The 27,997-nt window shown below is 45.7% G+C and overlaps 6 protein-coding genes and 1 non-coding gene across 8 annotated transcripts; 5 read left to right on the top strand and 2 right to left on the bottom strand.

Moving 5' to 3' along the window:
* Positions 1-126: 126 nt before the first annotated feature.
* Positions 127-3,839, bottom strand: LOC117863488 (uncharacterized). The gene is made up of 2 exons (XM_034747209.2): positions 3,167-3,839; positions 127-624 (listed from the first exon to the last, which is right to left on the bottom strand). Exons 1-2 carry the CDS (start codon positions 3,323-3,325, stop codon positions 508-510), a joined length of 276 nt encoding a protein of 91 aa, XP_034603100.1. The 5' UTR covers positions 3,326-3,839; the 3' UTR covers positions 127-507.
* Positions 3,840-11,356: 7,517 nt separating this feature from the next.
* Positions 11,357-14,245, top strand: LOC117865515 (replication protein A 32 kDa subunit A). Of its 2 annotated transcripts, XM_034749743.2 has the most exons (10): positions 11,361-11,618; positions 11,730-11,846; positions 11,982-12,079; positions 12,540-12,581; positions 12,689-12,766; positions 12,845-12,923; positions 13,014-13,109; positions 13,192-13,277; positions 13,540-13,608; positions 13,711-14,245. In XM_034749743.2, exons 1-10 carry the CDS (start codon positions 11,532-11,534, stop codon positions 13,784-13,786), a joined length of 828 nt encoding a protein of 275 aa, XP_034605634.1. In that variant the 5' UTR covers positions 11,361-11,531; the 3' UTR covers positions 13,787-14,245. The 2 variants fall into 2 exon arrangements, with proteins under 2 accessions (XP_034605633.1, XP_034605634.1); XM_034749742.2 differs by having other exon boundaries at positions 11,357-11,846.
* An 888-nt stretch (positions 14,246-15,133) lies between these two features.
* LOC117864926 (uncharacterized) lies at positions 15,134-16,596 on the bottom strand. Its single transcript, XM_034748995.1, has 2 exons — positions 15,835-16,596; positions 15,134-15,526 (listed from the first exon to the last, which is right to left on the bottom strand). Exons 1-2 carry the CDS (start codon positions 16,594-16,596, stop codon positions 15,134-15,136), a joined length of 1,155 nt encoding a protein of 384 aa, XP_034604886.1.
* Positions 16,597-17,025: 429 nt separating this feature from the next.
* Positions 17,026-20,045, top strand: LOC117865514 (ribonuclease H2 subunit A). The gene is made up of 9 exons (XM_034749741.2): positions 17,026-17,204; positions 17,291-17,389; positions 17,600-17,671; positions 18,555-18,678; positions 18,756-18,843; positions 18,945-19,082; positions 19,163-19,250; positions 19,336-19,456; positions 19,588-20,045. Exons 2-9 carry the CDS (start codon positions 17,296-17,298, stop codon positions 19,766-19,768), a joined length of 906 nt encoding a protein of 301 aa, XP_034605632.2. The 5' UTR covers positions 17,026-17,204; positions 17,291-17,295; the 3' UTR covers positions 19,769-20,045.
* A 105-nt stretch (positions 20,046-20,150) lies between these two features.
* On the top strand, positions 20,151-21,629 carry LOC117865516 (uncharacterized). Its single transcript, XM_072295093.1, has 6 exons — positions 20,151-20,291; positions 20,466-20,516; positions 20,616-20,785; positions 20,915-20,982; positions 21,089-21,162; positions 21,284-21,629. The coding sequence occupies exons 4-6, from the start codon at positions 20,959-20,961 to the stop codon at positions 21,486-21,488; spliced, it is 303 nt and encodes a 100-aa protein (XP_072151194.1). The 5' UTR covers positions 20,151-20,291; positions 20,466-20,516; positions 20,616-20,785; positions 20,915-20,958; the 3' UTR covers positions 21,489-21,629.
* Positions 21,630-21,877: 248 nt separating this feature from the next.
* On the top strand, positions 21,878-21,951 carry TRNAE-UUC (transfer RNA glutamic acid (anticodon UUC)). Its single transcript has one exon. It is a non-coding gene; the product is annotated as a tRNA-Glu (tRNA).
* A 129-nt stretch (positions 21,952-22,080) lies between these two features.
* On the top strand, positions 22,081-22,974 carry LOC117862664 (uncharacterized). Its single transcript, XM_034746165.2, has one exon. It carries the CDS (start codon positions 22,093-22,095, stop codon positions 22,714-22,716), a length of 624 nt encoding a protein of 207 aa, XP_034602056.1. The 5' UTR covers positions 22,081-22,092; the 3' UTR covers positions 22,717-22,974.
* Positions 22,975-27,997: the final 5,023 nt, after the last annotated feature.

Below are 27,997 nucleotides of genomic sequence, written 5' to 3'. Positions count from 1 at the left end.
TGCTCCGCTTCAAGTAGCACCACAAATAAAATATCAGAAACCCGGTAGGACGATTTACAATCACAGTAACAATGCAGAAACTAGGACTCTTCCTGGAAGTTAGACACAGCTCCAACAGAACATCACTTCAAGAAAAAGAAAGTTGCAGACATGCAATCCAATAATGTCCTTTCTGAAATTTCCAGATTTCAGGTACTCACATTTAGCACATGCTTGTCCCACATTTAAGCATGGATTTGGTGAAAAGACAAAATCATGCAAACTTCAGCCCAAATGCCATGCCCAAAGTCCATACTCCCAGCATTGCACACACTTACAGTATTCCACAACAAAATGCTCAAACATGAACCATTCTGCACATTTACTTTAGCATATAAGCCCCAACCGTGTTACATTTGCTATCATACTACACATCAACACGGACATGTAAGAACAACAGAATTGTGCCAATCTTCACCTCCTTTTGGCACTCAATCAGCAAAATACAAAATAAATTATGAACATTCGTCACCGAGCCTTTTCTGACTCAGATTTTTCCGGTTGTGAAACAAGGGTGCGCCAGAGGTACCGTCCGCTTGCCATGTCCACCATAGTCCAGAACCCGGTTTTCACAGCTGACCCAACCTAGATTAGTGTAGAAAACAATCCTTGAGATTGGGAACCAATTGCTATTAAAGAAACGATATATCTTTCAGATTGGTACACAAGGGAAACAATGAGCTGAGGATTTAGTATTTAAACCAGAAGTAGTAGCAAATGACCATCGATTATGCGGCGTGCACCATTATGAGGTGCTTAATTATATTTGCTTATTCACGTGCACCGTGCAACTGTTTAAACACTTAAGCCCCACTCAGCTCATGTTTCCATGCAGTTACTTTATAAACAAATTTAGACGCTAGATCCAAAGAGTTAATAACATGGTTTTTGTCAGAGCTGAGGACAGTGGCAGTGCTGGGCAAGATTCCAAATGTTTCAAGGTCTAGCTTGTTTCAAGGCTACCAGACCAAACGATGCTTAGTCAAGTGGTAAAAATTTTCTTACCCCTGAATTTGCAATTGCTTTAATCAATGTGAGGACCAATGGTGGTCACCCTTGGATGATGAGTGATTGATAATGTTGTGTGGAATGATGTTGCTCTTGGCTTGAGATGTGCAGGTGTAGGATGTGACATGGCGGCCGATGGCGTGCGGTGAAGGGTCAAGCGAAAGGTTCATGCCGATGGACCAAGGGCGGTGAAGGGTGAACACGAGTAGGCTTGGACCGAGGGACCCGAGGAGTCCGGACGGAGTCATGGGCGATCCATATGGTGCACGGAAGGGCGAGAGAACATGACGGGATGGAGACGGCGTCGGTCGAGTCGAGCGGGAGGCTTGGTGGAGGCCGGACACGCGTCGACATCGAGGAGATCGCGTGGTGGCCAAGCAGAGATGGACGGTTTGGGTGGTTTGGACCTCAAAACCACTGTGCAGGTAGGTTTCCCGATTTGGGCCTCAAAACCGGGGGCGAGCCGGTGCGGTCGGAGCTTTGAGAAGGAGGGCACGTGGCGTCATCGCGAAGCTTGCGTCGAGGCGAAGCAAAGTCGTGAAGGTGGCGTGTTCGTCCGATGCGTCTATAAAAATCTGGACCAAAATGTCCCTGCGTGGGTAGTTATCTTAGTTGTAGTTGTAGGGTATTTTCATCATCAGCTATGGACTATATATATTAGAGGTGTGCTAGAAACCATAATTTCATTTGCTTAGAGGCTAGCCAAGTGCTTAGAGAGAGGAGAAAAGGGAGATGAGAGGGTGAAAGCTTCTTTTCTCTTGATTTCTCCATCCTAGGGGAAGGATGAAGGGTGGAGGCTAGTCCTCATCTTGTAAAGATGTTGTCTTCGTGATTTAGTCGAATTTGTGTCTCAAATCCGTGGCTAAATCTTGTTGTTTCTCCCGTTTTTCTTTTTCAGGATTTTCGGAGTATTTTCGTGGGAATTGTCGTTCTTCGAGTTTGAGCCCAAATCCCGCGAGGTTTGTTGGGGGGAATTGTTGCTAGGATCCTTATGAGCATCTATGATGTGATCCCCCCTCAAATCCCCCACGGATTCGGCTTGAATTTGTAGTTTTCCCAAAGGATTGAGTTCTTGGTAGGGTTTCGGTGTTCTCCAAAATTCGTGATGAATACTTAAGCTTTTTGAAGTTAGCCTTTGGGAATAGCCTTGTTATGTTGTTGTGAGTCTATGGTTCAAATTTCGTGATTTTTGGAGGTCGCTTGATCGAGTTTCGGATTTTTCCAACTTCTTCACGCAGGCTGTTTTTGGAGCTGCGGAAAATTCCGAAGATTTCTTCGGATTCTCCGAAGAATTTTCCGAAAAATTCCGTAGGTGCGGATTCTCCAAAGAATTTTCCTGGAACTCCGTAGGTGCGGATTCTCCGAAGGTTTGTGCGGATTCTCCGGAAGTTGCGGAATATTCCGAAGAGTTTTGCGGAGTTTCCGTACTTTTGTGTTGGTTTTTGAATCTCTTCTGCTGACACTTTCTTGGGTTCATTCTTGCTTCCGTTAGTCTCTAAATTAGACCCTAGCACCATTCCTAGGACCATTAGCTCTTGCATAGCTAAAAGGACTTGATATTGCTAGAAGAGAGGTTTGTGGATCGGTTTGGGATTCAAGTCGAGGTTCTTTGAAGAAATTTGACTCAGCTCCTATTCACCCCCTAGTCGCCTGTTTCGGTCCTTCACAATGTAAGCTATCCCGGACGTCTTATAGTAGGATTTTTTTTTAAAAAAATATAAATTTAGGAGATGTAACCATGCTAACGAGGTTGTTTGAAGAGCAAGGGTAGCTTATAATCTTCCTTCCAAAAAAGAAAGGCTAGTCCATGGCATATATGTATGCGGTGATTGGTTGAGAACTTCAAATGAGCCTAAAACTAAGCATCTTGGAGGGCCAACCCTATGTGCTGACATGACGAAGAACAGAAGCGAGGCCATGTTGGTTGGCAAACAGTGCAATAGAATTATTTCTCCTTAATGATGATACATCAGCCGGAAGCTCATTGTGCGTCGAAATTGAAGGGCCTTGCTAATGTTGCAATCCTAGTTAGTACTAGGAAATTAGGTCCAATTTCCTTTCGGAGCAGGCAAGAAGCTAAGAATAGGAACAGGGAGGGAGGGAGGGAGGGAGGCGTTACCTTGGAATGGAGGGGCAGAGGGGCCCTGGGGGATCCCGAGTCGGAGGCCTTGTCGTCGTCGGCGTCGAATTGGTCAGGCTCGGCGTTGAGCCCGCGGATGAGGAAGAATCCGGCGATGGTGGCGGAGAGGAAGATGAGGATGACCCGCAGCGGGCACATCTTCTCTCGCCTGGGGCTGGGTTCCTTGCCGGCCAACGAAGCAATCAATCCGGCGCAGCAAATGGAAGGCCGGCAGGAAACGGATTCAAGAAAGGCGGCGCCTTTTGGCTGTGGGTTGCTCCTTGTCGGCGGCGGGGGTTTGGCGATTGGGGAAGGAGAGTGCTGCAATGGCGGATTAGGGGAGGTTGGATTGGGACTCGGTTCTGGGTGGGTGGATGCGGAGGATCCCTCCCTTGCAGCAATGTCCCTCCTCCCGAGGCTGGAGCACGCACGCGCCCACCTAACGCAACTTCCCTTTGAATTATTAAAGGGAGGGTGTGAGCAGAAAAATGGAAGAAACTGTGCGAGGCAACGCAATCAGAGAACTGAGAGAAGAGAAGAGCAGGTGGAAGGACCGGAGGAGGACGGATCCGCGGAGGAAGACGAGACGAACAAAAGGAGGGCGGAGGAGCAGCAATTTATTTGGATTTCCTCTTCTCGCCAGACCAACGGCGGCCACGTCAAAACGCGCCTTCCACCTTCTGTTCTGGGTCCACCCTGGACCGGCTCATATGCATTGCATTCAAAGACTGTTTCGACTGTTAGTGGGGTCCAACCTCCATGTTTGATGCGACGAGCTGTGTCAAACCAAGCTAATGCGCTTTCACAAATACTAATACTGAAGACCAAATGACCACCTGTTTTGGTGGGGCCCAAACTTCACCTGCCTTTGTCGCAACTCCTTAGGTAGCCCCTAATACTACTGCTTTAACCACTACGCGCTACAGGTCTCTTCGCTAGAAGATTGATTATTGATCAGGAATTATATACATGCGACGGGAGCATTTGAAGTTCTAAAATGCGCACATGTTCTAAAATGGTGAAACAATATATATCCATAAGCATACTTTGAAGTTAAAAAAGATTGGAATTTGAAACGGCATTCAAAAAACATAAAGGCATAGGTTACTTTTGCTTATTTTTAACACCCGTCACATCGAATGTTTAGATACTAATTAGGAGTATTAAACGTAGACTATTTACAAAACGCATTACATAAGTGTAGGCTAAACGGTGAGACGAATCTATTAAGCCTAATTAGTCCATGATTTGACAATGTGTTGCTGCAGTAAACATTTACTGATGTTGGATTAATTAGGCTTAATATTCGTCTCGCCATTTAGCCTCCATCTGTGTAATGGATTTTGTAAATAGTCTACGTTTAATACTCCTAATTAGTATTTAAACATTCGATGTGATGGGTGCTAAAAATAAGCAAGGGGAACCAAACGCCCTCCTGGTATGCTTTCCACGGGAAAAATGCATGTAGAGCATTTATGGCAGATTGTGGTTGATCTATTGCTTCTTTAACATCGAGTTTTGACTCTTCGTAGTCTGGGCACTAGGACGGGCGTGCACAGATATAGCAAAATGGAGTAACTAGCAAGTCATTATAAACATATAGACAAGTCGAAATATTTCTTATGGCTTAGAAATGAAAAGTCAAATGGTGCAGCATGAGGCCAGGAACAAATGTTTCCTCCCAATATTACAATTTTTGGACTTTATCTTTTTTCAAATGATTAAAAAATTATCATGTTGTAAAAAGGTACAAGGTTTTATATGAATTTGTTGTCATCTAGGACAGATTCAGCAAAATGACACGGAAAGTGATGATCTATAAACAAATGTGATACCTGCGCTGCGGAGTAAAGAGTAATCCCATCAAGTTCAGAGATGATATCACCAATCACAACTCCTCCACACTTTTCTGTTGATATCTCACAAATCTACGGTGTGCATAGGATTAAGAATAAGTTTACGCACACCAAGAAAGTAACGATAGTCTCATTCTCTGAATATTGCAAACATGTATTGAACAAATTATCTTGCATGGCTTGGTTAGCTATCTATCCCAAGAAAAATTAAACAAACAAAGATGTATAACTAAATAGCATACAATGAAATTACATTTCCATAAAGTAAAAAAAATCAATTAAATGGAATTGAAATGAACACCATAGTGTTGCAAAAGGCTGATGCTGCAAAGGGCATATCCATGCGACACAGCAGGCTTAGGACAAAAGGTCATATATCGTTGTCCAATCCAACGGCAAGAGCTATTGACAGCACAATAATTGAGAAAGGCCATCTTATAAAAAAGTGTATCAGAACTAATGTAACTTCTTGATCAATATAGTAAAGCATAGAAGCCAAGAGGAGCTGAAAAATGAAACTTAAAGAACTAAGGCAGTGGATAACTGCTAATACTAAAATGAGCTTGAAAACAACATTTGTTTAAGTATTTATCCCTTTTTAGTAATGTTAGTTAATAGTTATTACTTCACAGAAAACTAATGATAGTCGATGGACATCAATAACTTTGGTCATATGCCGAACATTGAAGGTTTGGACAAAAAACTACCAACAATTATGAAAAGTGGTGTTTTGAGTATCGACATGGTTGCAAAAACATAATTTTGACGGCTAATCTCTACTAGAAATGTTTACTAATCCTGGCAAAGTTATATGATTATGAAACTATTTTTGAGACAAATCTACTCATACCATTTTAAGATGTTCAATCTTAATACACACAAAGTTATATGATTATGAAACAATCAAAGTTTTGATCTGTTAACTATTTCCACAACCCAAAATGCCAACTGTCATGACTGGTGGGAATAGCTGTACAAACAGAAGTGCCGTTGCAAATTACTGCATAAAAATCAATAATTTGTCAGGTAATTGTTATATGCCAGTAAACCTATCTAACCTCATTTTTCTAATCTCATAAAATTAAGGAGATCTGGTTTCCTATTTTAGCATATAAGAAGATTTTTTTTTCTATCACCATGAGCAGGACGTTGCTAAGGTGCATGGATATGTGCAGACTAGGCCTCACCTATACCCTACTTCATAAGGGGGGTGGAGGATGAGATTTGCAATTTGCAATTTAAAAGATCCTTTGATTAGTTTCAAAAAAAAATCCTTTGATCAGGTGGAACTTAATGAATGGGAGGCAATGCAGAGAAAGTTGCTCTTTCAAATCAACTGGAAAACAAATGATCGGCTCATGCATGCTGTTCCTTGTACATGATTGCATCAATAATAACAAGTTCAGAATGTTCGTTGTGCCAAGAACCAGACATTCTAAACTAAGCAAATTGCCATTCAGCAGGCACTAAAATGCTTAAATCACAGTTAAAACTCGATCAGGACAATAGGAACATTCTAACATTAACATAATTAGTGATCTAGACGGAGCAAATGCTATTAAATTAGAGGATTTGCGTGCATGTGCGTTGCCTACCTCCTGTACCAGAATTCCATGTGGTGGCTTGGCATATTTGCAGCATAAGTGTTCCAAACTACTCATGCTCAGCATGTGAAGAGCTTGTCCCCTTATGCGAACCCTTGTAGTGTTCTGCACCCATCATAAAATTCCAATGTCAACGATAATGGTATATCAATAATATCTTTCACACCGTAAGCCTTACTTGCAAGATATCCATCTGTTTCTTTGTTTTGGAATTTGAATATCAATATTTCGAACATTGTTGTGAAATTTTCAAAATTGGCCATATGAAAGTACATCACAAGATTTCACTAAAGCACTTGCATAAAATCATTGTTATGTTAGTTTATAATAACATAAAGTTGCGAAGCAATTATCAAATAGCATAATAGAGACTGGGTGAAGTCGTAACAACATTAAAAAAATCATGAAAGGCCGAGGAAACAACTAGAGTTCAGAGATCTTTTAAATAACATAGAAGTCACACTACTACTATTCCCAGGTAGCAAGAAGAAGTATGCTACTGTGAACATTACTGTGCATAAGAAAGTCTAGCACTACTCATCAAATATTCAAATCCACATATTTTGCATACATTGCTGTGCAAAAAGAACACTTCAATATTTATTGGTAATCACTAATGGGATGATATACAGGCAATATTCAATGCATAGTACCATATTATAGTAGTGAGGGTGTTAGCATCTTTCTTTTCCAGGCGATGGGCGGTGCTGGCTATGCCGGTGCAGCTGGATCTCCTCGCGTCGTCTCTTCTCTTCACCTGGGTATGGTTCGTCTTTGAAGATGTTGTCATGCAGGAGCTCGACGAAAGCTCTACCTAACTGTTGTGTTGGGTCAGCAACGACGGCGTTGTTTGGGCGTCGTTTCCCACCCTTGAGGCGTTGTTTGTGGTGCTCTTTGCAATGGTCGTGGTCTTCCAGGTATAAACCTAAATCTGGCTTGCCGGATGGGCGACGATGTCATCTTCATGTCATGCTCTCCTTGGAGACGTCGTCTTGGAAATCCTCTAGACCGATATTCATTACCTAGGCAGACTCTATCTACTTACCAAGCAGCAGAAGACACATCAAATTTCCGAGAAGACAAGAGATGTGATAGATTGGGGGTGCATAAAGACAATGCAAGGTTGAAATATGGACAATGAAGAAAATGAAGAAGATTGAAGTTTAGTCTTCTAGCTTTCTTTGTTTGTTTTAAGATTTTCTAAACTCTTGTAACCGTTGGCTGTATATATCCACGAGATGGATATAGTAGGCCGGTTTTTACCATTATCAAAAAAACAATACTGCATCACTATTCAGGATGGCCCATTTACTTGCAAGACAAACAACCAATGTGAATAGCATTGTTTTCAGAAGTTTTGGCTTACGAATAATCCGTTACCCCTGTTACGGAGCTTTTCTTTTGAAACACCACTGTTGTGCTACAGGAACTGACTGATCACTGATGGCAAGTTACTCCAAGAAATTACACTGCAAGTTACTTTCCGATCCTGCAAGCTACATGAGTTCGATGTCAAAGTTGTGAGGGTTTGTTCCCTTCTGCATTTCTGGTTCTTCATCCACACTAGATTTTTTCTTTTCTCAGCTTCTGTTGGATCGGAAAGGTGCCCATGGACGAGCAGATGAGCTTCAGATCGAGCGCACGATTAATCATATTTGCTGCTCGCAGGAATATCATTATTTTTGTTCGTTTCATTTGTTATAGAGACAACAAGTGGAATATATATAGTACTCCGTAGATGACAATTGATCAGCACATCGAATCGAGAAATTAAACTGAACACGATGCAATTGACAGCTTACACGACAAGGTCCAAGCGTCTAACACTATCAGCAATTGCAAGTCTGCAAGACTGCGGCGCTACGTGATACAGCTCGCCACACGATTCGTGCCTGCAGCAACGCGCAGCATGAGCGACGACGGCATGGGAAGCATGCTCGGCTCCGGCGAGGCGGATAAGAAGCCCGGTCCGGCGTACAGTGCCCGCTGCGCCCTCGGCGTGTCCAACTCCACGTAGTTGCTCCCAGTACTGCTCGCGCCGTCGTCGAGCTCCTCGGACGCCGGTGGCCGAGGCTTCTTGTGCGCGTCCCAACGCTTGGCGGACGACGACGCGCGGCTGCCGCCTCCCCAGTGCGAAGCGCAGGACGACGCCCGGCTGCTCGGGCGGTTGCTGCTGGAGGACGACGACGACGACGGCCGACTGGTCTTCTTGTCGGCATCCCACCTCTCCGACGAGGACGCGCGGCCGGGGCTGCTCCTGATGCTGTCCGTGGAACGCTGGCTTGAGACCGACGACGCCGGGCTGGCCGGTCTGGTCTTGCGCGCGTCCCACCTCTCGACGGCGTCGGCGCGGCCGGGCTTGGACGGCGGCTGGATCGCGTTCTTCCGCGCGTCCCACCTCTCGACGGCGTCCGCGCGGCTGGCCTTGGGCGGCGAGATGGGGAGGACTAGGACGCACGGCGGTGTGGTGTTGGGAGCAGCGCCAGCATCTTGCTCCTGGGCGGGGTCGGGAGCAGCGCCGGGAGAGCAGCGAGTGCCATGGCGAGGTGCACGCGCGCAACCAGCATCTTTCTAACAGTATTGTTTTCGCAAGTTTGTCATACCAATTGTTGCACAATTTTATTTTTAAAGCATTTTCGAACGCTGTTCTTGTCTTACACTGATGGATTGCTGGTCAGCATTTGCAGCATGTTTTACCTCTGAATATGTGGATTGTGAAATTTCACGTACGCAACTGAATTCTTGGAAGAGTCGTTTGAGACACATCATGTTTTTAGCAAAGAATTCTCTCGGAAATCAATCAAGAGAGTACTTGCACGTATATCATGTAGATCAATCCATTTATTTATATTGGTAAATGCTGCTACAGTACACGGTTTCATATTGGTGACAGAAGAAACATTTTTCTAACAAAACATCGACGAAACAAACACTTCATGCTCCTACAGAACTTTTCTAACAACATCAGCAGCTTCAATGCTTCATCTATCCGTGCTAACATCCCTCGTGCATCCGTGCTGCTACAGTGCTAACGGACGCGGATCATCAACGACGATGGCATGGGAAGCATGCTCGGATCTGGCGAGGCGATGAATCCCGGTCCGGCGTAGAATTCCCGGTGCGGCAGCGGCCGTGGCGGTGGCATGTCCAAGTAACCCATGTCGTTGCTTCCAGTGCTGCTCTCGCCGTCGTCGATCTCGTCTGTCCGCAGCGCCGCCGTGGGCTTCTTGTGGGCGTCCCAGAGGCCGGCGGTCGACGTCGCGCGGCTGTTGGGGCGGCGCCTGCTTCCATCGCACCCCTTGTTGTTGCTGCGCGCCGAGGACGACGAAGACGACAGGCTCACCGGTTTCTTGCGCGCGTCCCACCTCTCCTCGGAGTCAGCGCGGCTGCTGCTGCTGCTGCTGCGTCCCGGGCTGCTGGTTCTGCTTGCCGAGGAGGAAGCCGCCGCCGCCGCCGCCGCCGCGATCTTCTTCTTGTTGCTGTCCCACCTCTCGCACGAGGACGCGCGGCCAGGACTGCTGCTCTCGCCGTACAAGGAACGCTGGCCACCTGCCGACGACGACGACGACGACGACGTTGGACTGCCAGCAGCTGGTTCGGTCTTGTGCGCGTCCCACCTCTCCGCGGCGTCGGCGCGGCTGGGTTTGGGAGGCGAGCTTGTTGGCAGGATGACGACGCACGGCGGCGTCGGGAGAAGTGGCGACATCATGAATTTGGGCGGGGTGGGGAGCAGCCCGGGAAGGGCTGCGTGCGCCATGGCAAGGTGCACGCGGGCAACAGGGATCGCCATGGATCGAAGAAGCAGAGAGACACCGCAGGCGCCGCGCGATTGAGCAGAGAGGAGACGAAGCGGAGAGATCGATCAGGAGCTGATGAGAAAGTTACGGCCGTGGAGACTGAGATATATAGGGGGCGGCGCCGGCGGGGTGCTGGGCGCCAGTCATTCGAAGTCCGATCGACGAACATGCCAATCCGACTGGGAACGAAGCCCTGGTTCCGACAGCAGTGGATGACGCGCTGTCGCGCCGACTCGGCGCCGTTCGTCCGACACCGACTCGGAATCGGTTACCCTTTCCCCTTCCGCGAAGCGTTCTTGGGATTCATCCACCCAACTTGGAAGATTGGGTTTACAGTTTACAAGCTTTGGAGTTTAGACTTAGACCCTCCTTTCTGAAGATTGGCGGTGTCTTAAAAATTGTTGGAATGTCCAGATTTCTTTTGTTGCAGCTGAGTACAAATATCAAATTCTATGACGACGTGCAAGAAGTAGACCAAGTTGTTGCTTCAACAGATCAGTTTCTATCCATTTTTAGAGTGTTATATTCTTGTGTTTTTGAGAGAATGATGTCTGCATGGGATGTTTTAAGTTAAACCCAACAAAAGGATCTACCATTCCTTGGTTCTTGACATGCATACATGAGGAAATGGGAGTTGGGCGTTGATGTAGAAGAAATATGCCTTTAACAAGAAATATGAAAAATAAACAAAAAAATCTAAACGGGAGGAACGTATTAATTAAAAAACTAATAGTGACCACTGAACTGACCAATAGTTCATCAGACCTTATCCTCTTTTTTAACTGAAAAAAAAGTTCATCAGACCTTACCCCGGGCTTCTAGCTTTCGAAGGCCCAAAACGAAGAAAAGACCCAACAGGCAAGCTCAAAATGAAGAAAAGACCCAACAGGCCGGCCCAAACGAAGAAAAGACCAAGCGGCGGCCTGCTCAACCCTAGCACCCCGACCGTTCTCCGCACTGCGCGCACGCCGCACCCTGCTCCGCGACCCCGCCCGCCCGTCCTCCAAGCCGGCAAGCTGCGCCGCCACAACGAGCAGCGCTAGACGCCGCGACACGTCGCGTCCGCGCGGGAGGTCCGCCGAGCAACGTCCACTGGGCCACGGACAAGATGATGCCCTCGAGCCAGCCCGAATTTTCGCCGTCGCAGTTCACTTCCTCCCAGAATGCCGCCGCCGACTCCACCACCCCTTCCAAGGTCCTCTCCTCCTCTCGCCTCACCACATCCGGGATTCAACCGTTGGTTGCTTTCGCGATGGAGTACTATTGTTTCCCTGAGCTAACTTGTGCTCGGTGGTTGGGTTTGCAGATGCGGGGCGCATCGAGCACTATGCCGCTCACCGTCAAGCAGATCGCCGACGCGCAGCAATCTGGCACCGGCGAGAAGGGCGCTCCCTTCGTCGTCGATGGCGTCGAGATAGCTAATGTACGAGATTGAAATGTGCCTTCATCTTTCCGTCTACATTTTGCAACGTTTCCTCTTCGTCGTGTTTTAATTTGTTGGTTGATGATGGACGCCTTCTCGCGGTTAATTCGGCGGCGGTGGCGGTTCCCTTTTCAGATTCGGCTTGTGGGGATGGTCAATGGCAAGGCGGAGCGGACAACAGATGTGTCATTCACGCTCGATGATGGCACCGGCCGCCTCGATTTCATTAGATGGTGAGACCATTTGCATGAATCACTAGCTCTAAATTCCAATGTTCTTTTTTCTGGTTCAAGGGTGGAACTTTAGTTCTTAATAGGATGCAGATGATAGCTGTCATCAGAAATTCAGAATTGAGGCATGCAACAATGCGAAATATGCAGACTGTTCTAATATAAAGGGCACACTGATTGATAATTAAACACCACATTTTATCCGCATTAGGGGAATGCAGACTGTTCTAACATAAAGGGCACGCTGATTGATTAAACACAATGCAGTGCAGGTGTGTACATGTTGAGTGAACTTTTAGAGTCATTTGTCTTGATGTCTAAAAAAGGGGGTATACGCACCAGTTTTAATGTTGGGCCAACCACTTACGATTCAACCAAGGTGTCCATGGGCTATAATGTTGCTCGTATGTGCAATTAGTGATAGATTTCCTTGCTCATAGTTATTTTTATTTCTGTTTCACAGGGTGAATGATGCTTCAGATTCTTCTGAAACTGCTGCTGTTCAGTAAGTATAAGCTATAACCTTTATGTCTTTCCTAAAGCCTAGTCGCCATGCTTTCCTGTGGAGGGATCATCACTTTTCTCTTTCTCCATTTCATCCTGGTTATCAAGGAACGGTATGTATGTCTCGGTGATTGGTAGTCTCAAGGGACTTCAAGAGAGGAAGCGCACTACTGCTTTCTCAATCAGGTATCCTTGCAACAAATTCATTTAAGCTTAGCAGCTCTTGCAGTTCAGCATACAGATGACATATGGATTTTATTTCAGGCCTATAACTGATTTCAATGAGGTTACGCTGCATTTCATTCAATGTGTTCGGATGCATATAGAGAACACTAAATTAAAGGTGTCACCCTTTCCTGTAATAAGGTCCATGAAACACTCCCATGCTATCTTTCCCGTGCCTGTCTGACAAAGCTTCTGGTTTATGTCGTAGGTTGGCAGTCCTGCACGAACCAGTTCTTCTATGGGAGCGTCAGCCTCAAATGGATTCGGTGCATCAAGCACACCAACATCTTTGAAATCTAATCCAGTAAGTTGTAATTGCAGTTATCGCATTGATCACTTAGTCGAAACTTTTTTCAGATATCATCATGTCTTACTGATTCCTTTAGGCACCGGTGACTAGTGGAGCAAGTGGATCCGATGAGACTGATTTGAATACACAGGTGCTGAATATTTTTAATGAGCCAGCAAACATGTAAGTTGCATATACATGGCCCTCCCTTTGCCTTGTAACTATATTTTGTCCAGCCCCTACAATGAATTGCACTAGATTAAGTTTTTTTACACCTGACCATCCTTTTCTTTCTTATATCATCTGTTTCTTACCAGAATCTGATGCCCCATTACCTGTCCTAAATTTAGGAAATACTTTTTTTCAGTTGACAAATATAAAGTTGATCTTTTGCAATGTGTGGGTTAGCAAGTTGCTCATTTATTTGTCATTGTATCGTTGACAGTGAGAGTGAGCATGGGGTGCATATTGATGAAATAATCAAGCGCTTCAGATTGCCTGAGAGCAAGATCAGGTAGAGCTCTTTCTCTTCTCTTTCACTAGCACACAGAGAGAAATCAGAAGAAGAGAGTATTCTGAGTGGCTAATATTGTATGCGGTTTTGTTTGCTGTGCAGGGAGGCTATTGTTTATAATGCGGATGTCGGGCACATTTACTCAACAATCGATGACTTTCACTACAAGGCAGCTTGAAGTTGTAGCCAAAATTTCTGTCAGTTGTGAGAGAAGAGATGCATCTGTGGAGTTTGGCTGGAGCTAGAGGAGTTTCTCATCTCCTTGCCCTGGCACCTTTGACGGTTTTGCTTAGGGCTAGTTAGGGTCTGGTCTTTCCATTTGGTAACAGGTTATTAGTTCTTTTGTAAGGTGATGGTTTTTTCTGCTCAGGTTTTTTCCTTAAAAAACCTGGCTGTACCTTGGGTTTCTAAAGCCCCTTTTCTTCGTAATATATTGACACACAGCTCTCCTGCGTGTTCAGAAAAAAAGTTGTAGCCAAAATCAAGCATATTTAGTACGATGGCAGCCTGCTTGTATGGCAGATGAGCCTAGAGGAGGAGAGGACAATGTATCATTTGAGAGACCTGATTCCACCTCCTTGTACTGACCAACTCAAGAAAGAAAAGATGGTATGGAGGACTGTTTCATGGTGTTAAACGTATCTAAGATGGTCCTATATACTGCTTATGGAAATGTACTGCTGTTGTGTCAACTAGTTGATTTGCACTGGTAGCGAAAATCTTGCATTACGAATTGATCCACCTAGCTGTATCTCTCCATCCTTCAAAATTTCAAGTCCGAATTGAGTGCTTCGTTTTCACTGGCATTACAAATTTACTGGTGAGGAGGGCAAGTGTTGGAAACTACCCCTACAACAACTAATAATGATACAGTTTCTTCATGTTCGCACAACGTTAGCTTTTGTACCATGATATGTGTCCATTTATGTTGGGCAGTAGTATCTATCTTCAGGGCAGTCTAGGTGCAAATTGGATGAAAATTGAAAACCACAAATTTTATTACAAGTAATATCTTCAATTTTTTATGGGTGTAAAAAGAAGACCAGCTGAAGTGTCATTTACACTTGTCATTTACAGGCAGGCAGGCAGAGGGGTATACTGTAATACTGCGATTGCCTGCGAGAGAGCCATCGAAAGATGTACTCCGGTAACACGGACATCAGAAGGCACATACTATACTGTGCACGTTTGATTAATCACTCGACTAAATTTTACATAGATGTGCACGTTTGATCAATCACTCGACTAAATTTTGCTTCGGAAGAAAAGATTGGAGTTATATGTGACTGATAACTTGCTATTACAATTGGAATTCAGTTGACTAAGGCAGGTAGAAGGATCGATCTGTTTAACAGTACGGTTCAAACAACACTACATCAAAACGAGGTCAAACGTGTACGGGTACCTACATACAGTACTTGATACCGCTTGAAATCTAAAATCACTCATCAGCTTTCAGTAACACTGGCTACCAATTATCACACAACGATAGCGCTTGTTAGTTCAAGAGGCATTCGCACTGCTGCTATGCTACGCGAACCATCAACGACGATGGCATGGGAAGCATGCTCGGCTCCGGCGAGGCAGATAAGAAGCCCGGGCCGGCGTAGATGGTCTGCTGTGCCGGCAGCTCCTCCATGTCGTTGCTTCCGGTGCTGCTCTGGCCGTCATCGTCGAACGACTTCCGCTGGAATGGTTGGAAACGGCTGCTGCTGCTAGTAGACGAGGAGGATGTCACGCTCGTCGTCTTGTTGCTGTCCCACCTCTCGGACGACGAGGCGCGTCCAGGGCTACTCTGCCTGCCGCTGCCCGGCGACGACGACGCTGGCGGGGCGCCTGCATTGATCTTGTGCGCGTTCCACCAGTTCACATAAAAGTCGAGCAAGGAGCAACACCATTCACAAGATACTGAATGCAGCTAAAATTACAGCGAAGTACTTTGATATCAACATATGGATGAACCAAATAGTAGTACATAGCTAGGCATGATGTGCCCGTGCTTTCTACAGATAAAAAAAATTTTAAAGGAATCTAAATTCTAAAAATCAAATCTTGCAAGTGCATATCTAGGAGCACGCAGATTACAAACAGATAACACGCGCAGATCACAATAAACATCACTGCCGCATCACCAGCTGATCACCCTTGCTACCCAACTCGAGCGATTCCTGAATCCTGATCAACGCAAGCGTATCACCCCGCGTGCGGGTCCAGCTACGCAGAAACGCGGAGCATGAGCAGCGACGATGGCATGGGGAGCATGCTCGGCTCTGGCGACGCGAGGAAGCCTGGTCCAGCGTAGAACGCCCGCTGCGGTGGCATGTACAACTCCATGTCGTTGCTGCCAGTGCTGCTCTGGCCGTCCTCGTCGTCAATCCCGCCGGCCTGCGGCGGGCGAGGCTTCTTGTGCGCGTCCCAACGCTCCGCAGACGACGCGCGGCTCCCAGTCCCAGGGCGGCGCTTGTTGCTGTTCCACTTCTCGCCCGACGACGCCCGGCTCGCCGAGCTGATGCCGCCGCCGCTGCTGCTCGACGAGAACGTCGCGCTCTTCTTGTTGCTGTCCCACCTCTCGCACGACGACGCGCGCCCGGGACTATCCGTGCTCTTGCCGTCCGGGGTGCGCTGGCTTGATGATCCTGACGACGACGCTGGGCTGGCCGGTTTCACGGCCTTGCGCGCGTCCCACCTCTCCACGGCGTCGGCGCGGCAGGGGTTGGACGGCGACTTGGTCGCGTTCTTGCGCGCGTCCCACCTCTCCACGGCGTCGGCGCGGCAGGGGTTGGACGGAGACTTGGTCGCGTTCTTGCGCGCGTCCCACTTCTCGTCGGCGTCGGAGCGGCTGGGCTTGGGCGGCGACATGGGGAGGATGAGGATGCACGGCGGCGTCGGGAGCAGCGGCAGCATCTTGCTCTTGGGAGGGGTCGGGAGCAGTGCCGGGAGAGCCGCGTGTGCCATGGCGAGGTGCACTCGCGCCACCGGTATCGCCATTGATCGGATCGAGGGGAGAGTGGGAGACACGCACACGCTCAGCAGAAGCGCTTCACGATGACGAGCAGAGGAAGCGGGGAGAGATCACGATCGAGCTGATGGGAAGAGGTGATCGTTGGAGGTTGGGATTTATAGGCCCGCGCAGGTCCGAACACGCCATCTCTGATCCCGAGCAGGAGCCGGGAGCTCGGAGTCCGACTGCAGCGCCAGTGACGCTCCGACGGCGTTCGTCTGACACCGAATCGAACTCGAACTACGCTCCGTGGCATTCACGTTTCATTCTCCTCTGCATCCGGTAGATGGGCTTTTACTGGGTCAATACTTTTCCATCCTCTCCTTTCTAGCCCACTCACTCTGGTGGGGTCCAGGTTCTTCCAGCCCAGATTAGCCCGGCCCAATGCATCGCCTTCTGTCTGGCCGGAGGCGGCAAGCGCTCGCGAGGGGTTGGAAGTTTTGGAAATTGGAACGAAACCCTCCCCCAACTTCCCCGCCTCGCCAGGGAGCCGCCGGCGGTGAGCCCCGCAGCGGCGCAGTCCGCGGTAGGCTTCCTCGCCTCGCTGCTGGGCTGCTGGCTGACGACCGTCTCCTTCTCTCCCATCAGCTGGCTGGTAAGTTACTGAAGCACTTGGGAGTATTTTGGGTCTTGAAGATTCACCCCGCTTATGGCTCTACTCTCGCCCTTGCCCTAACTCAGTGGAAATGGCGGAGGCCACAGCGGCGGCGCCGCCGGAGTGGGCCACCAAGGAGCCCTGCCTGATGGGGATCGACGAGGCTGGCCGTGGCCCTGTCCTTGGTAAACACTCCTCTCTCTTCTGGCTGGTTAATTTACAAATGTTCAGTGGGCTAAAGTGAATTATGATGACAGCTCACGGGAATGTGCAATGTTGCTTGAAATTGTAGTTGGTTTGAACACATTGCCCATAAAGATGTCATGAGCAGGAACGAATTTTTCAGGTTTTGAGCAGAAATTGAGTCATTTCACTTCCTGTAACTGCTCGTGCAGGTCCCATGGTGTATGGATGTATGTACTGCGCACGCTCTTATAATAACACTCTTGCCACCCTCAAATTCGCAGGTTATCTTCACGCGTATCTTCTTCAACTACTTTTTCAATCTAATTTGCTTGGTGGTTATGTTAGTTTGCGAAGCACAGCTCGATAACTCAAAGTAATTTAAGTTCCAGAGACATATAGATATATTTTGGTTTCAAGAACATAAAGAATGATTCTGTGACTATGGACCTGTATCGGATAGAGAAATGGGGTAGCTTGGAAGTAGTAACACATAATCTTTAATAGGTTAATTTTAGACCTGGTTAAATTTTGGTTGATTCAATGAAGTAGATCTGGGAAATAATTAAGAACTTTGGTTGATTTGGCAAGATAGAAGGTAGCATATCTTTTTAAAAGTTGGTGCATATATTTACGAACTTTCGAATTTGTGGAGTACAAAATGAACACATGGTACATCAAGCATATTGTTTTTGATAGGTCCTGATTTTTTTCAAACCAAAGGCTCAGCCTGATTAGGGGCTGCTAATTGCAATCCTCTTCTTGCTTCCCTGGTTTGCCAAATATTCTCTTTTTAATCCTTTTTTCCATAAACTCATAAGTTGCAGCTGCTTCCACTGCATCCTTCTTGTACTGCAAAATATCATGAATTCTTCTCCTTTTTTTTTCATATTTTAAGCGCTTCACCTTCTGACATTTTAGAGTTGCTTGTTGAGACAGCTCCTGTTTTTCTGTGGCATACTGACATATTGCATGAATTCAACCTTTAGACTGGCCAAATCTTGAATCTGTCTAGGTATGTGATGCTTATTATTGTAGGACTGTCCAGTTGTAGAGTAGGTTGGATATGTTAATGTCCATGGGCCCTGGAAAAGTTGAAGTGTAGTTGTGCTATTAACACATTGACTGATAACTAATGTGGCCTATTGGTCTTGTCTTTGTGAACAGATTCAAAGACCTTGAAGGAGGAACAAAGGGAGGAGCTATTCGAAAGTTTAAAGGTCAATAGCTCTATTGGGTGGGAAGTGGATGTCATATGTCCAAAGGACCTATCTGCTAAAATGTTAAAAAAGTATGTCTAGTAGCCTTTGTACCTAGTGAACTGCAAAACTGACATTGTTATCTTAATTAATAGTCTCATTGTTTCAGGTCGAAAGTAAATCTAAATGAAATATCACATAACTCTGCCATGGGCCTAGTTAGAAAAGTTCTTGACATGGGAGTTCTACTGGCAGAAGTAAGAGCATATGTTCTTGAATACAGAAGGACCTCCTGTGCAGTTATCCATATAAGATTATCAACTACATTGTTTTGGTAATTATATTCCTCCTTGAAAAGGTATATATAGATACAGTGGGAGATCCTGAGAAGTATCGGATCAAGCTGACCGAAAAGTTTCCAGGCATCAAATTTGTGGTTGCCAAAAAAGCTGATAGCCTTTACCCAGTTGTTAGTGGGGCAAGTATAGTTGCAAAGGTGATTTCATATGAAATTTTCTCGTGTGACTGCATTTTTATAGGCTTAAGTATTTCTAATGTCTTAATGTTCAACTGCAGGTCACTAGGGACAGGGCCTTGCGAAACTGGGTGTTTGATGAAACTGCTCTGAATATGCACATGAAAACTGGATCAGGATATCCAGGAGGTAACTGATTCCTCATTGTAAGGGATTTTATCAAACTGTAATCATATGACTGCTTCATTAAAGAACATCCTAATTTATGGTGCAGACCCTGATACTAAGCAATGGTTAGAAGATCACAAGCACCCAGTATTTGGCTTCCCAACCCTGGTTCGTTTTAGTTGGGGAACTTGCACGCCCTTCTTCAAGGATGCAGTTGAGGTTACATGGTGTGTTCAATTTTTGAATCTCTATGTTCCCAACTTTCTTTTGTTGAACAAATTTTGTCTCTGTGCTTTGTGAATGGCAAAATGTGATTCTGATTGCGAGTATGATTTGTGCCACATGGAATGACGTGAAGGGAGACTGATGAAATTGATGAAGATGCAACTAACAATGGAAGTGCCAAGCGGCAAGTCAAGCTTTCAAGCCTAGGCTTTACCGGTTTCAAAAGGAAGACTGAAGAGATCGAATCAAGTGGAAAAGGGCGTTGCAAGTTCTTCCAGGCTCGCAAGCTTGAGCTGGTCAGGAAGTTCCAATGATGTGCACTAATTTGGCATTTGGTGGTACCGTTTTTCTATTATTCTTCTGAAGCTTGATTTGAACACTCGCATGTCGCATGTCGCATGTTCAATGAAAAGGGACCTTCCGAAATCAAGTAGAAAGTAGTAGATTGAAACTTTGCTGGAGCGGCAAATGCTGGATAGGTGTTTGTCATGTGTTGTAAGGAACTGGTAGGAATTGTAGTCTGAACTTTGCTGAGATGTGAATCATGACGATTGGAAACTAATGGAAGATGTGAACAGTTACTGGATGCTACTGCAAGTTTATTTGCTTTGCTGGTTTGTTTGTTGCCACATTGACTTGCGTCTGTTCAGGCCAATGTGTGGCAAGTCCTTCATGTTCTGCACGCCACGGGATTACTGATCTGCGTGCACGGAAATAGATCAAGGTTTGCGCTGCTGGTCACCTGTATGCAAGCACCACCTGATGGGGCACACACGTTGCATTGGAAGCCAAACGCAGAAAGAACGAACACCTGGATTATCCTCTGCCACAAATCAGGTAACAATCCTACTTGATCAGGAAAGATACCAAAAGATTCTGTTTTTGTTGTTCCAAGTTCCAATTACTGCGTCCTTCAAACTGCTATATATATACACACACACACACAGCCCTGGAGGCCCTCTTCTGTGTTTGTGCATTGTGTAGGTCATCCTACTCACCTTTTCGTTGCAGAGATGACTGAACTGATTGGATCCAGAGAACATGGCATCAAGAGGCTGGAAGGTACTTACGCGTTACCTTTTCCCCCATCTCTATCGAACTAAGTAACTAGTCTTGGATCTGGTTCTACCAATGGCATCTGTGATGTGTGCTATCTTGCAGACTTCACGAGTGAAAAGGCGAGACAAGAGGCGAAGTCGAGATGCATGGCTGACGGACAAGGAGTACCTGGCTATCGTGGCGAACCCTCATCGTTACACCAGCCCTGCTCGCCGGCGACTTGGGGCACCTGGACGCTCACTCCATCCTCACCGGACCACAAAACCTAGATCGTTAAGTTTCTGATATTTCTGATACATCTACCATCTACGGCGACTTCTTAGCATCATAAGCAATTTTGTGTGTGTGTGTGTGTGTGTGTGTGTGTGTGTGATCGACGCTCTTGTATCTGTTGATTGCAGATAATGTCTGCAACAAGAATCTGCGTGACGCTCTCGACCTTCCAATGAGCGAGTCCCTATATGTGCTGGTCAGCCGCCAAGTTCTAGCTGGGCCTTCAACATGCCTGGCTGCATCTCCCATGCCGTTTGTTTGTTATGGTCGACAACCTTTGATAAGAGATGTTATTGTTGCAGGTCAAAGGCACAAGGTACATGACACTGACACGCTGCTTCGACCACGTCCTCGAGAGGAGGGAGTACGTTCTAAAGTATGTATGTACAAGTGCGTGAATCTACGTACAGAAGTGCTTGAAAAAATTGGTTAGCTCATCTCAGTAGTATGCTAGTATTGAGCCTCAGCTGGCCCTTTTTTTTTTTTGAAATGAACAGTGCTTTCGGTGACCTGAAGCTGGTTCACTACGGCAAGAGCACGAGCCCGGAGAGGATGGACAGAGCCGCTGCGGTGATGCAAGCGAGGCTGCTGGTAGCTGACATCCGCGCGTACCGCAACTCGTCCGACGACAAGAGGGAAGAGATCCTGCGGCAGATCAAGGACCAGAGCTCCGGCAGCGGCGGAGGCAGCCTGATTGCCTGAGCTGTTGAAGACTTGAGCATTAGCAGAAATGCTATGGCCTATGGAGGCCTGACTAGAATTTCCGGTTGGGACACTCGCAAGTTCAATGAAAATGCGTGCAGCTTTGCTGAAGTGTCGATGCTGCACACAAGTTGCTGCTGTGTCATCGTCTTGTTTTCCTCAATATCAAATCCTGAAAAGACAGATTTTGATCTTTATAACTAGACTTTTGCTTTGATTTTTATGTATACTAATATAATTTTTTGTAGCAACAAGACTGCAAATCACAGGAAAATACTTTCAGATGTGTAGCGTCAATAGTGGGTCAAAGTCTATCCCCATCACCTCAGATGTAGAACTGGGAGCTATCCTGCAGATGTCTACCATTTGAGCGCTCCATCCGCATCCGATCCATTGTCGTCTAGTCCGGTTAGGATATCTGGCTTTCACCCAGACGACCCGGGTTCAAATCCCGGCAATGGAATGTTTTTGCTTGCATTTTTTTGTGCTTTCGTCAAAGCAACCGCAGTACGAGAATCTGATTCCGTAGAACCTAGAGGGCTAAGATGCAAAAAGCGGTAAACAACTTCCCCCCCGGCCCTCCCCCTTCCTTCCTATAAGCTCGATGGCGCCCGCCTCCCCTCGCCGGTGCCGTGTCCCCTCGTCCGCGCACGCCCAGCCCACCTCCACCTCCCATGCCGGAGCGCCGCCACATCGCCGGAGATCCGCCGTACTGGTGATCCCCGGAGCAGGCGCGATGGACCGCCTCCTGCTCTCCCGCCCACCGCTCCCCGTCCCCACCCACGCCGCTGCGGGCGCCGACGGCGACCTCCTCGAGCTCGACGTCCTCTGGCCCTCCAGCGCCTCCGCCTCGTCCGCGATAGGGCTCGGCCTCCTCGCCGCGCTCCCGGAGGACGAGGGCAAGAAGAAGAAGCGCGCCGCGGGCGGGGGCCCCGCCCGATCCGCCGCGCGACCCGTCCCGGAGACCGCCGCGCTGGCCGCGTCCGGGATGGCGAGGTCGGCGCCGTTGCGGATTCCGTCGGAGCCCTCGCGGAGGGGGAGGTGGGCTCACGCCGGCGCGGGCGGCTGGGAGGACGTCGGGGAGGCCATGGTCCCGCCGCACGAGATCGTCGCGCGCCGCGCGGCCGCGCACAGCTCGGTGCTGGAGGGCGCCGGGAGGACGCTCAAGGGACGCGACCTCCGCCGCGTCCGCAACGCCGTCCTGCGCCGTACCGGCTTCCTCGACTGAGGCGGAGGCGAGTCGTCACGTCGCATTCGCGATAAAGTTTTGACCATGTTTTCCCCCCTTCACGATTTTGTTTCCTTTCCCGATGTGTTTCCATCCGGCTATTTTGATTTCATCCCCTGAGTGAGGAGTAAGGGGTTGGAAAAATTGAGGTGAGGTGAGTGAGCAAGGACGTAATTATGATGTTGTTCCATCACGCATATATGGAAATTTTGGCCCTTATATTTATTCAATCCGTGTGCCCTGTTTGTTGAGAAGAAATTACTAGTTGTTAGTTGAGCTAAGTAATGTAGTTCCTTATGAATTACTATGTCCAGTTCTCTGCTTGTGTTTGGCTGCTTGTTAATAATGTCCAGTTCAATCGGAGCTTCTCAGAGTGATTCATGCAGAGAATGAATGTAAAAAAATGCTAGATCGAGTCATTGGTGGTTATGCCTCACAGAAATTATTGGTTGTTAGTGACAATTAGTAATGAAAGTTGTTGAATATGGAAAGTTACCACTATTTTCTTCTTTAATTCATGACATGATCTTGTTTAGTTCTCGTTTTCTAATAACCTTGTTTAATTAACTAAAGTAGGTCTGTCCCAATAGCATGTTTCCATTTCTAGCTTCTGATGTTCCGAATAATGCAAACGTGTGGTATCTTTGAGATGAAAACTTTTTTCTCCATCTGTTTAGACCTTATCAATTGGTCTTGATAAATGGTAGCTGCTAGTTTAATCCAATCTTATTCATGTCAAGCATTGTCACACACAAAGCTGAAAATGGATGTGAACCTGGCTGCTATTATTCGTTTGGGGCTTTATTTGTTAAGCATTGTTGTGTTCATATATAGATTGTAGATAAATTAACTTCAAAGTGAAATGATATGAGTTGACAGAGAGAATATTTTTTATCTCTGTTAGAATACAACTTATCTCAAAGAACCATAAAATTAGATTTATTTGTTGTCCTTTTCAGCAATAGTTGGTGGTAGGCCAAAAAGATCAACTTTGATATTGGAATAATTGTTTGTTGTTAAGATGTTATCTGATTAATTCCCAGCATTCCATTACCCTCTAACGCTTTTATTCATGCCTTCATGGACAAGGACCACCGTTGCATTACTGTAGCGCTACTTATGAAACGGTCCCACAATTTGAACACAGTGATTGATTCGGCCAGTGATTCAAAGTGTGCGCGGTCCTTGTATTATCTCAATCAAGATACAGCTAACATGCATTTGCTATCATGTCCTGTGCCATAAAGTTGTTTGCTTGGGTCATTTCAAAACGTTAGCAATTAAATCCATTTGTGCATTAACAAAGAGTTGCTTTGTTTTGATAATTCTCATATGTGAGTACAATGTGGTTAGTTAGATTTCTGTAAATGGCATATTGCCACCAAACAAATAATTGAATGTTGAATGATTGACCGGTGCTGCAGCTCCTGAATACTCTTATGTTATTGGCTAACACTGTAGCAGAAGACTATTCCAACACCATGACAGAGTCATGCTGTTGAGATTTAGTCAAATAAAACGGCCATCTTTTGTGAATGAGGAAATAAGCCCATTTTGTGTAATAACTAATTGTTGAAGATTAAACTCATAATTTCACTTGTTCGTTAGGTCGCTCTGCACTTACTGACTTTGTGGATGCTATGCTGAAGATATAAATTTATTTGCAGTGGGTTCCATTGCATGTTCTTTTATGAATATACTTGATTGTGCTTTTCAGTTCTCAGATATCATGATCATGGGAACAGTTTTGCAGAAAGCGACTCACCATTTAGATGCATTATTTTACTGCAATGTTAGGCTCATACTTTGGTTGTTAATGGAAATGATGCTGACCTGAAAGTGACACTGCCTTTATGCTTAACCATTCGATATCGCTTTCTAAGATTTGGTCCACTGATCTCCCTTTATTCGATTCCGTCATGCAACTATGCTTATCAATTTCGTTGCCCTGTGGGCTTTTACATTATGAATCCAACTGCTCTGAATATGCAATGCATCTTCCATTCTGTACTGTCGATGACGACTCCAAATTATTTGTGGAGCATATGCGATGTCCAGCTCATAATTTTAATTTGAATTGGTCCAACTCATCTCTTTGGTACAGAATAATATCCTTGGATGCTTTCATCCTGTGATCATCAGAATTTAAAAGGCTCTGTATGTTGTGCTGCCACTGCGATGGAACTTTGGGGGACCACACAGCCCAATGAAATAGTTTGCTCATGCCATCTCATAGATCTCCAACTCCCTAGACAATTTCAAAGTTGTTTCTTTTTTATGTTTCAATATGTGATGATCTCATTGTCGTGTGGGAATATCTGCATGAGATATGTTGCTCCGTGGCCATACGTTTGTGGTTGCAATCCTGACCAGTCAGTGTATGACTCATGTGCTACCTGTACACACTATTGTTCAGCTTTTGGATATTTTTTTTACTTTGTATTTATTTCCTAGTGAAGTTCCATTTACTGATGGCCAAAGTGATTACTGTTTCTATAAACTGTGATCACTCTGATAAGGATCAGCTGCATAATGACGGTTAATTTTCAAGATTGTACTGCACTACTACAAAAGTATAAGATCTCAATTTGGGAATGAATGCGGTTGAAGGCAAAATGGAGGCCCATCTGGGAATTCCTTAATGCTGTATACTACTCTTGTTGGCCCAGACTTTCATGTGAGATCTGTGTAACTGTGTTTGTCATGGAATCTTACTGTTTGCTGGTGCTATTGCTATGGGTTTGAATTTGATTGTGGTCCTGAAACGCATTGTCATCTTCTGTTGCTGTAAATGTTGTCCTGTGATTTCATACACTCCTGCCTAGTTTATATCAATCTTTTTTCCTTTATATATATGTACTTAATTTTTTGCATGACTATTTTTTTCTTTATTTGAGCCTTGGATAATTTGTAAACCTGCTGAAGTGCCGACCCTTTCTCTCCCTAAACTGTACAGAAGCTGAGGCTTCAGGCTTTGTGGTCAGGTGGCGCATCTCGTGAACGTCCCGTCGTCCCCAAGGCTTTGTTACCTGTTGGCCACGGAGGGTGTACCGAGTTCTCCACACCGATTTTCATGCGGGACAAAAATAGAAATCAGAGTGTACTTTTTATTTGGCACACTAATAATTTCCAATATTTTGAAGCGTCGTCGGATAGGAATCCTATTCAGACAGATCCGAATCCCATAACAAAAATCTTTCAAGTTTGACGTTCCAAGCCAGATAAAAACATTGGCGGGTGATCGGGCGTGGCAAATGCTCCCGTGCTCCTAACCATAAAAATTATCTCAAAATGTTATTACTTCATCTTCTTAAAAGAAGAGATGGAACTATGGTTACCTATTTTGGCTCACCGTAGGTTGCACGTTTATACGAGGAGTTCCAAAAGACTCCGATGAGATTACAAGTGCTGGTTGGTTTAGAATCCAGTTCTAGTGCGTACCATCTCGTAGATAAGCTAAGCAATCTATCCTAACTATACTAGAACCGGACTTCTAACCAACCTATATTGTTTCGGTTACATGAGATTCAATATCTCTAACACTTCTAGCATTGTGCTAAAATTAAGGATGACAAAATTTTGTTCAAGGAATAAAAAAGAAAAGAAAAGTCATCAGTGCATAAACAACGTAGGAATACTAAGTGTTACTGCTGGATTTTGAGGGTCTTGTTTGGGAGCAAAATATTCTAGCCCAATCCACGTTGGTATGCTATAATTAATGTACATTGGGCAGGAACTGTGGGCTCCCAAACAGGCTGTGTCATTCTGCAGCTGTGCTAACTGATTTGATACTGCATGCAATTATTTACTTACCACTTCGCATTTGGCAAGCTGTACGAACTAGGCCCTTCCGCATGTAAGTGTCTAGATATCTTCAATCCCTCTTTTAAATACCGCACATCAGCTTTATTCCCTTTAAGCATGTGTATTTGAGTTTTTTTTACGTATATAGTATATAGGTTAGATAGAGATTGAAGAAGTATTGTATTCGGTGCATGAGGAACCAATAAAAAAACATAAGAAATTTCCATGCATATAAGGTTCTCCATCCTTCTTTCGCACCAAAATATTAAATTATATTACCGCTAGACTATTTAAAGTGGTAGGAGCCTTTACAATCTGCATAAAAACAAACACAATTTCGTAAACTATATATATATATAAAAATAGTAGGCTAAAGTTACAGTACATTTTCAGAGTACAGGGATTTGAGTGCAATTACAATGTTCCTTTTTTTTGGAAAATTAGTTCAATGCTAGTTTCAACAAATTACAAATATGAATGAGGGCCAGAAAAATTGATATGCGCATAAAAAAGAGAAAAGGTGAACACATGACGTGGGTGTAACTTCTATTATTTTTTAGAAACTTGGGCCCCTCTCTTGAACAACAAGAATATGGGCCGTTGGTTAGGCCCTCCTCCCTGCTGTCCATGGGCCCTTTGCTGTAGGCGGTCGCCCTTATGGGCCTGACCTAGAGACACGAAGCAAGGATCACTTCCGGATTTCGATGGAGGAGAAATCCTTTCTCTGTCTAAAGTCATGGGTCAAAGGATGTAATTCGACTTACTTTTGTTTTACACTTACCTTATTTCTCGTATGGCTCAACCTCTACCTGCATCTGTAGCTGCGGTTGCAGAGGAAATGGAGTTGTGCAAGCAAGTCATACAGGCTCATAGGAATTCGGTCGTGAGGATTTACGTCAAGAAACGAGATCCAATTACCCAGCGGGTGTATTCCACATCTGGGACTGGGTTCATTGTCCATATGGATCCTGGTTTCTGTCTATTGATGACTTACGCACATGTGTTACGACATCATATTCATGGGGCAATCTCTGTGCTCTTAGATAACGTACGTATTGGAGCTAGTGTGGTTTTGTGTCTGCACGCCTTTGAATACACGCCTTGCCCCACCACGGGCAGGAAAGATGCCACTGCACATTGGAACCACAGACTACATGTCCGTTAAAGGCAATCCAAGCTCTGCCAACTTCAATCAGCACTGCCTAGTGGTTGGTATCCACATCAGTGGATGAGATCAAATGACTCAATTTGTGTGCCTCGCTGTTGTGGCGTTGGTGCTGGTAGAGTACCTAATCTGAAAGGTGTAGCATTGCTTGGCTCATTTTTCCTCTTATATTTTAATCCAAAAATGCATAATCCATTTAATTTTAGTTTGGCTGAAAACTTAACTTGTCCCTTTTCCTCAGGGACTGATGCCATTAGGCAGTTGTGGTACTAATGTTGCTGGTTTGCTAGACCAAATTGTTATAAGTGAACG

The sequence above is a fragment of the Setaria viridis genome, chromosome 7 (assembly GCF_005286985.2).
Source record: "Setaria viridis chromosome 7, Setaria_viridis_v4.0, whole genome shotgun sequence".
Classification (NCBI taxonomy): Eukaryota; Viridiplantae; Streptophyta; class Magnoliopsida; order Poales; family Poaceae; genus Setaria; species Setaria viridis.
Note: the sequence above shows the minus strand (reverse complement) of the source record. Positions and strands in the feature narration are given on the sequence as shown.

Bases quoted from the DNA above. Each gene is read 5' to 3' on its own strand.
- LOC117865514 (XM_034749741.2), top strand. From the start codon at position 17,296: ATGGCGGAGGCCACAGCGGCGGCGCCGCCGGAGTGGGCCACCAAGGAG. The intron at 17,672-18,554 runs GTTATCTTCACG...CTTTGTGAACAG, and splicing joins TGCCACCCTCAAATTCGCAG to ATTCAAAGACCTTGAAGGAG. The intron at 19,083-19,162 runs GTGATTTCATAT...GTTCAACTGCAG, and splicing joins GGGCAAGTATAGTTGCAAAG to GTCACTAGGGACAGGGCCTT.
- LOC117865515 (XM_034749742.2), top strand. From the start codon at position 11,532: ATGATGCCCTCGAGCCAGCCCGAATTTTCGCCGTCGCAGTTCACTTCC. The intron at 11,847-11,981 runs GTACGAGATTGA...TTCCCTTTTCAG, and splicing joins ATGGCGTCGAGATAGCTAAT to ATTCGGCTTGTGGGGATGGT. The intron at 13,278-13,539 runs GTAAGTTGCATA...TATCGTTGACAG, and splicing joins TTTAATGAGCCAGCAAACAT to TGAGAGTGAGCATGGGGTGC.
- LOC117862664 (XM_034746165.2), top strand. From the start codon at position 22,093: ATGGCGCCCGCCTCCCCTCGCCGGTGCCGTGTCCCCTCGTCCGCGCAC.
- LOC117863488 (XM_034747209.2), bottom strand. From the start codon at position 3,325: ATGTGCCCGCTGCGGGTCATCCTCATCTTCCTCTCCGCCACCATCGCC. The intron at 625-3,166 runs GTAACGCCTCCC...ACACTAATCTAG, and splicing joins CTCTGCCCCTCCATTCCAAG to GTTGGGTCAGCTGTGAAAAC.
- LOC117865516 (XM_072295093.1), top strand. From the start codon at position 20,959: ATGAGCGAGTCCCTATATGTGCTG. The intron at 20,983-21,088 runs GTCAGCCGCCAA...TTATTGTTGCAG, and splicing joins GCGAGTCCCTATATGTGCTG to GTCAAAGGCACAAGGTACAT. The intron at 21,163-21,283 runs GTATGTATGTAC...TGAAATGAACAG, and splicing joins AGGAGGGAGTACGTTCTAAA to TGCTTTCGGTGACCTGAAGC.
- LOC117864926 (XM_034748995.1), bottom strand. From the start codon at position 16,596: ATGGCGATACCGGTGGCGCGAGTGCACCTCGCCATGGCACACGCGGCT. The intron at 15,527-15,834 runs GTTTCTGCGTAG...CTGTAATTTTAG, and splicing joins CGTCGCTGCTCATGCTCCGC to CTGCATTCAGTATCTTGTGA.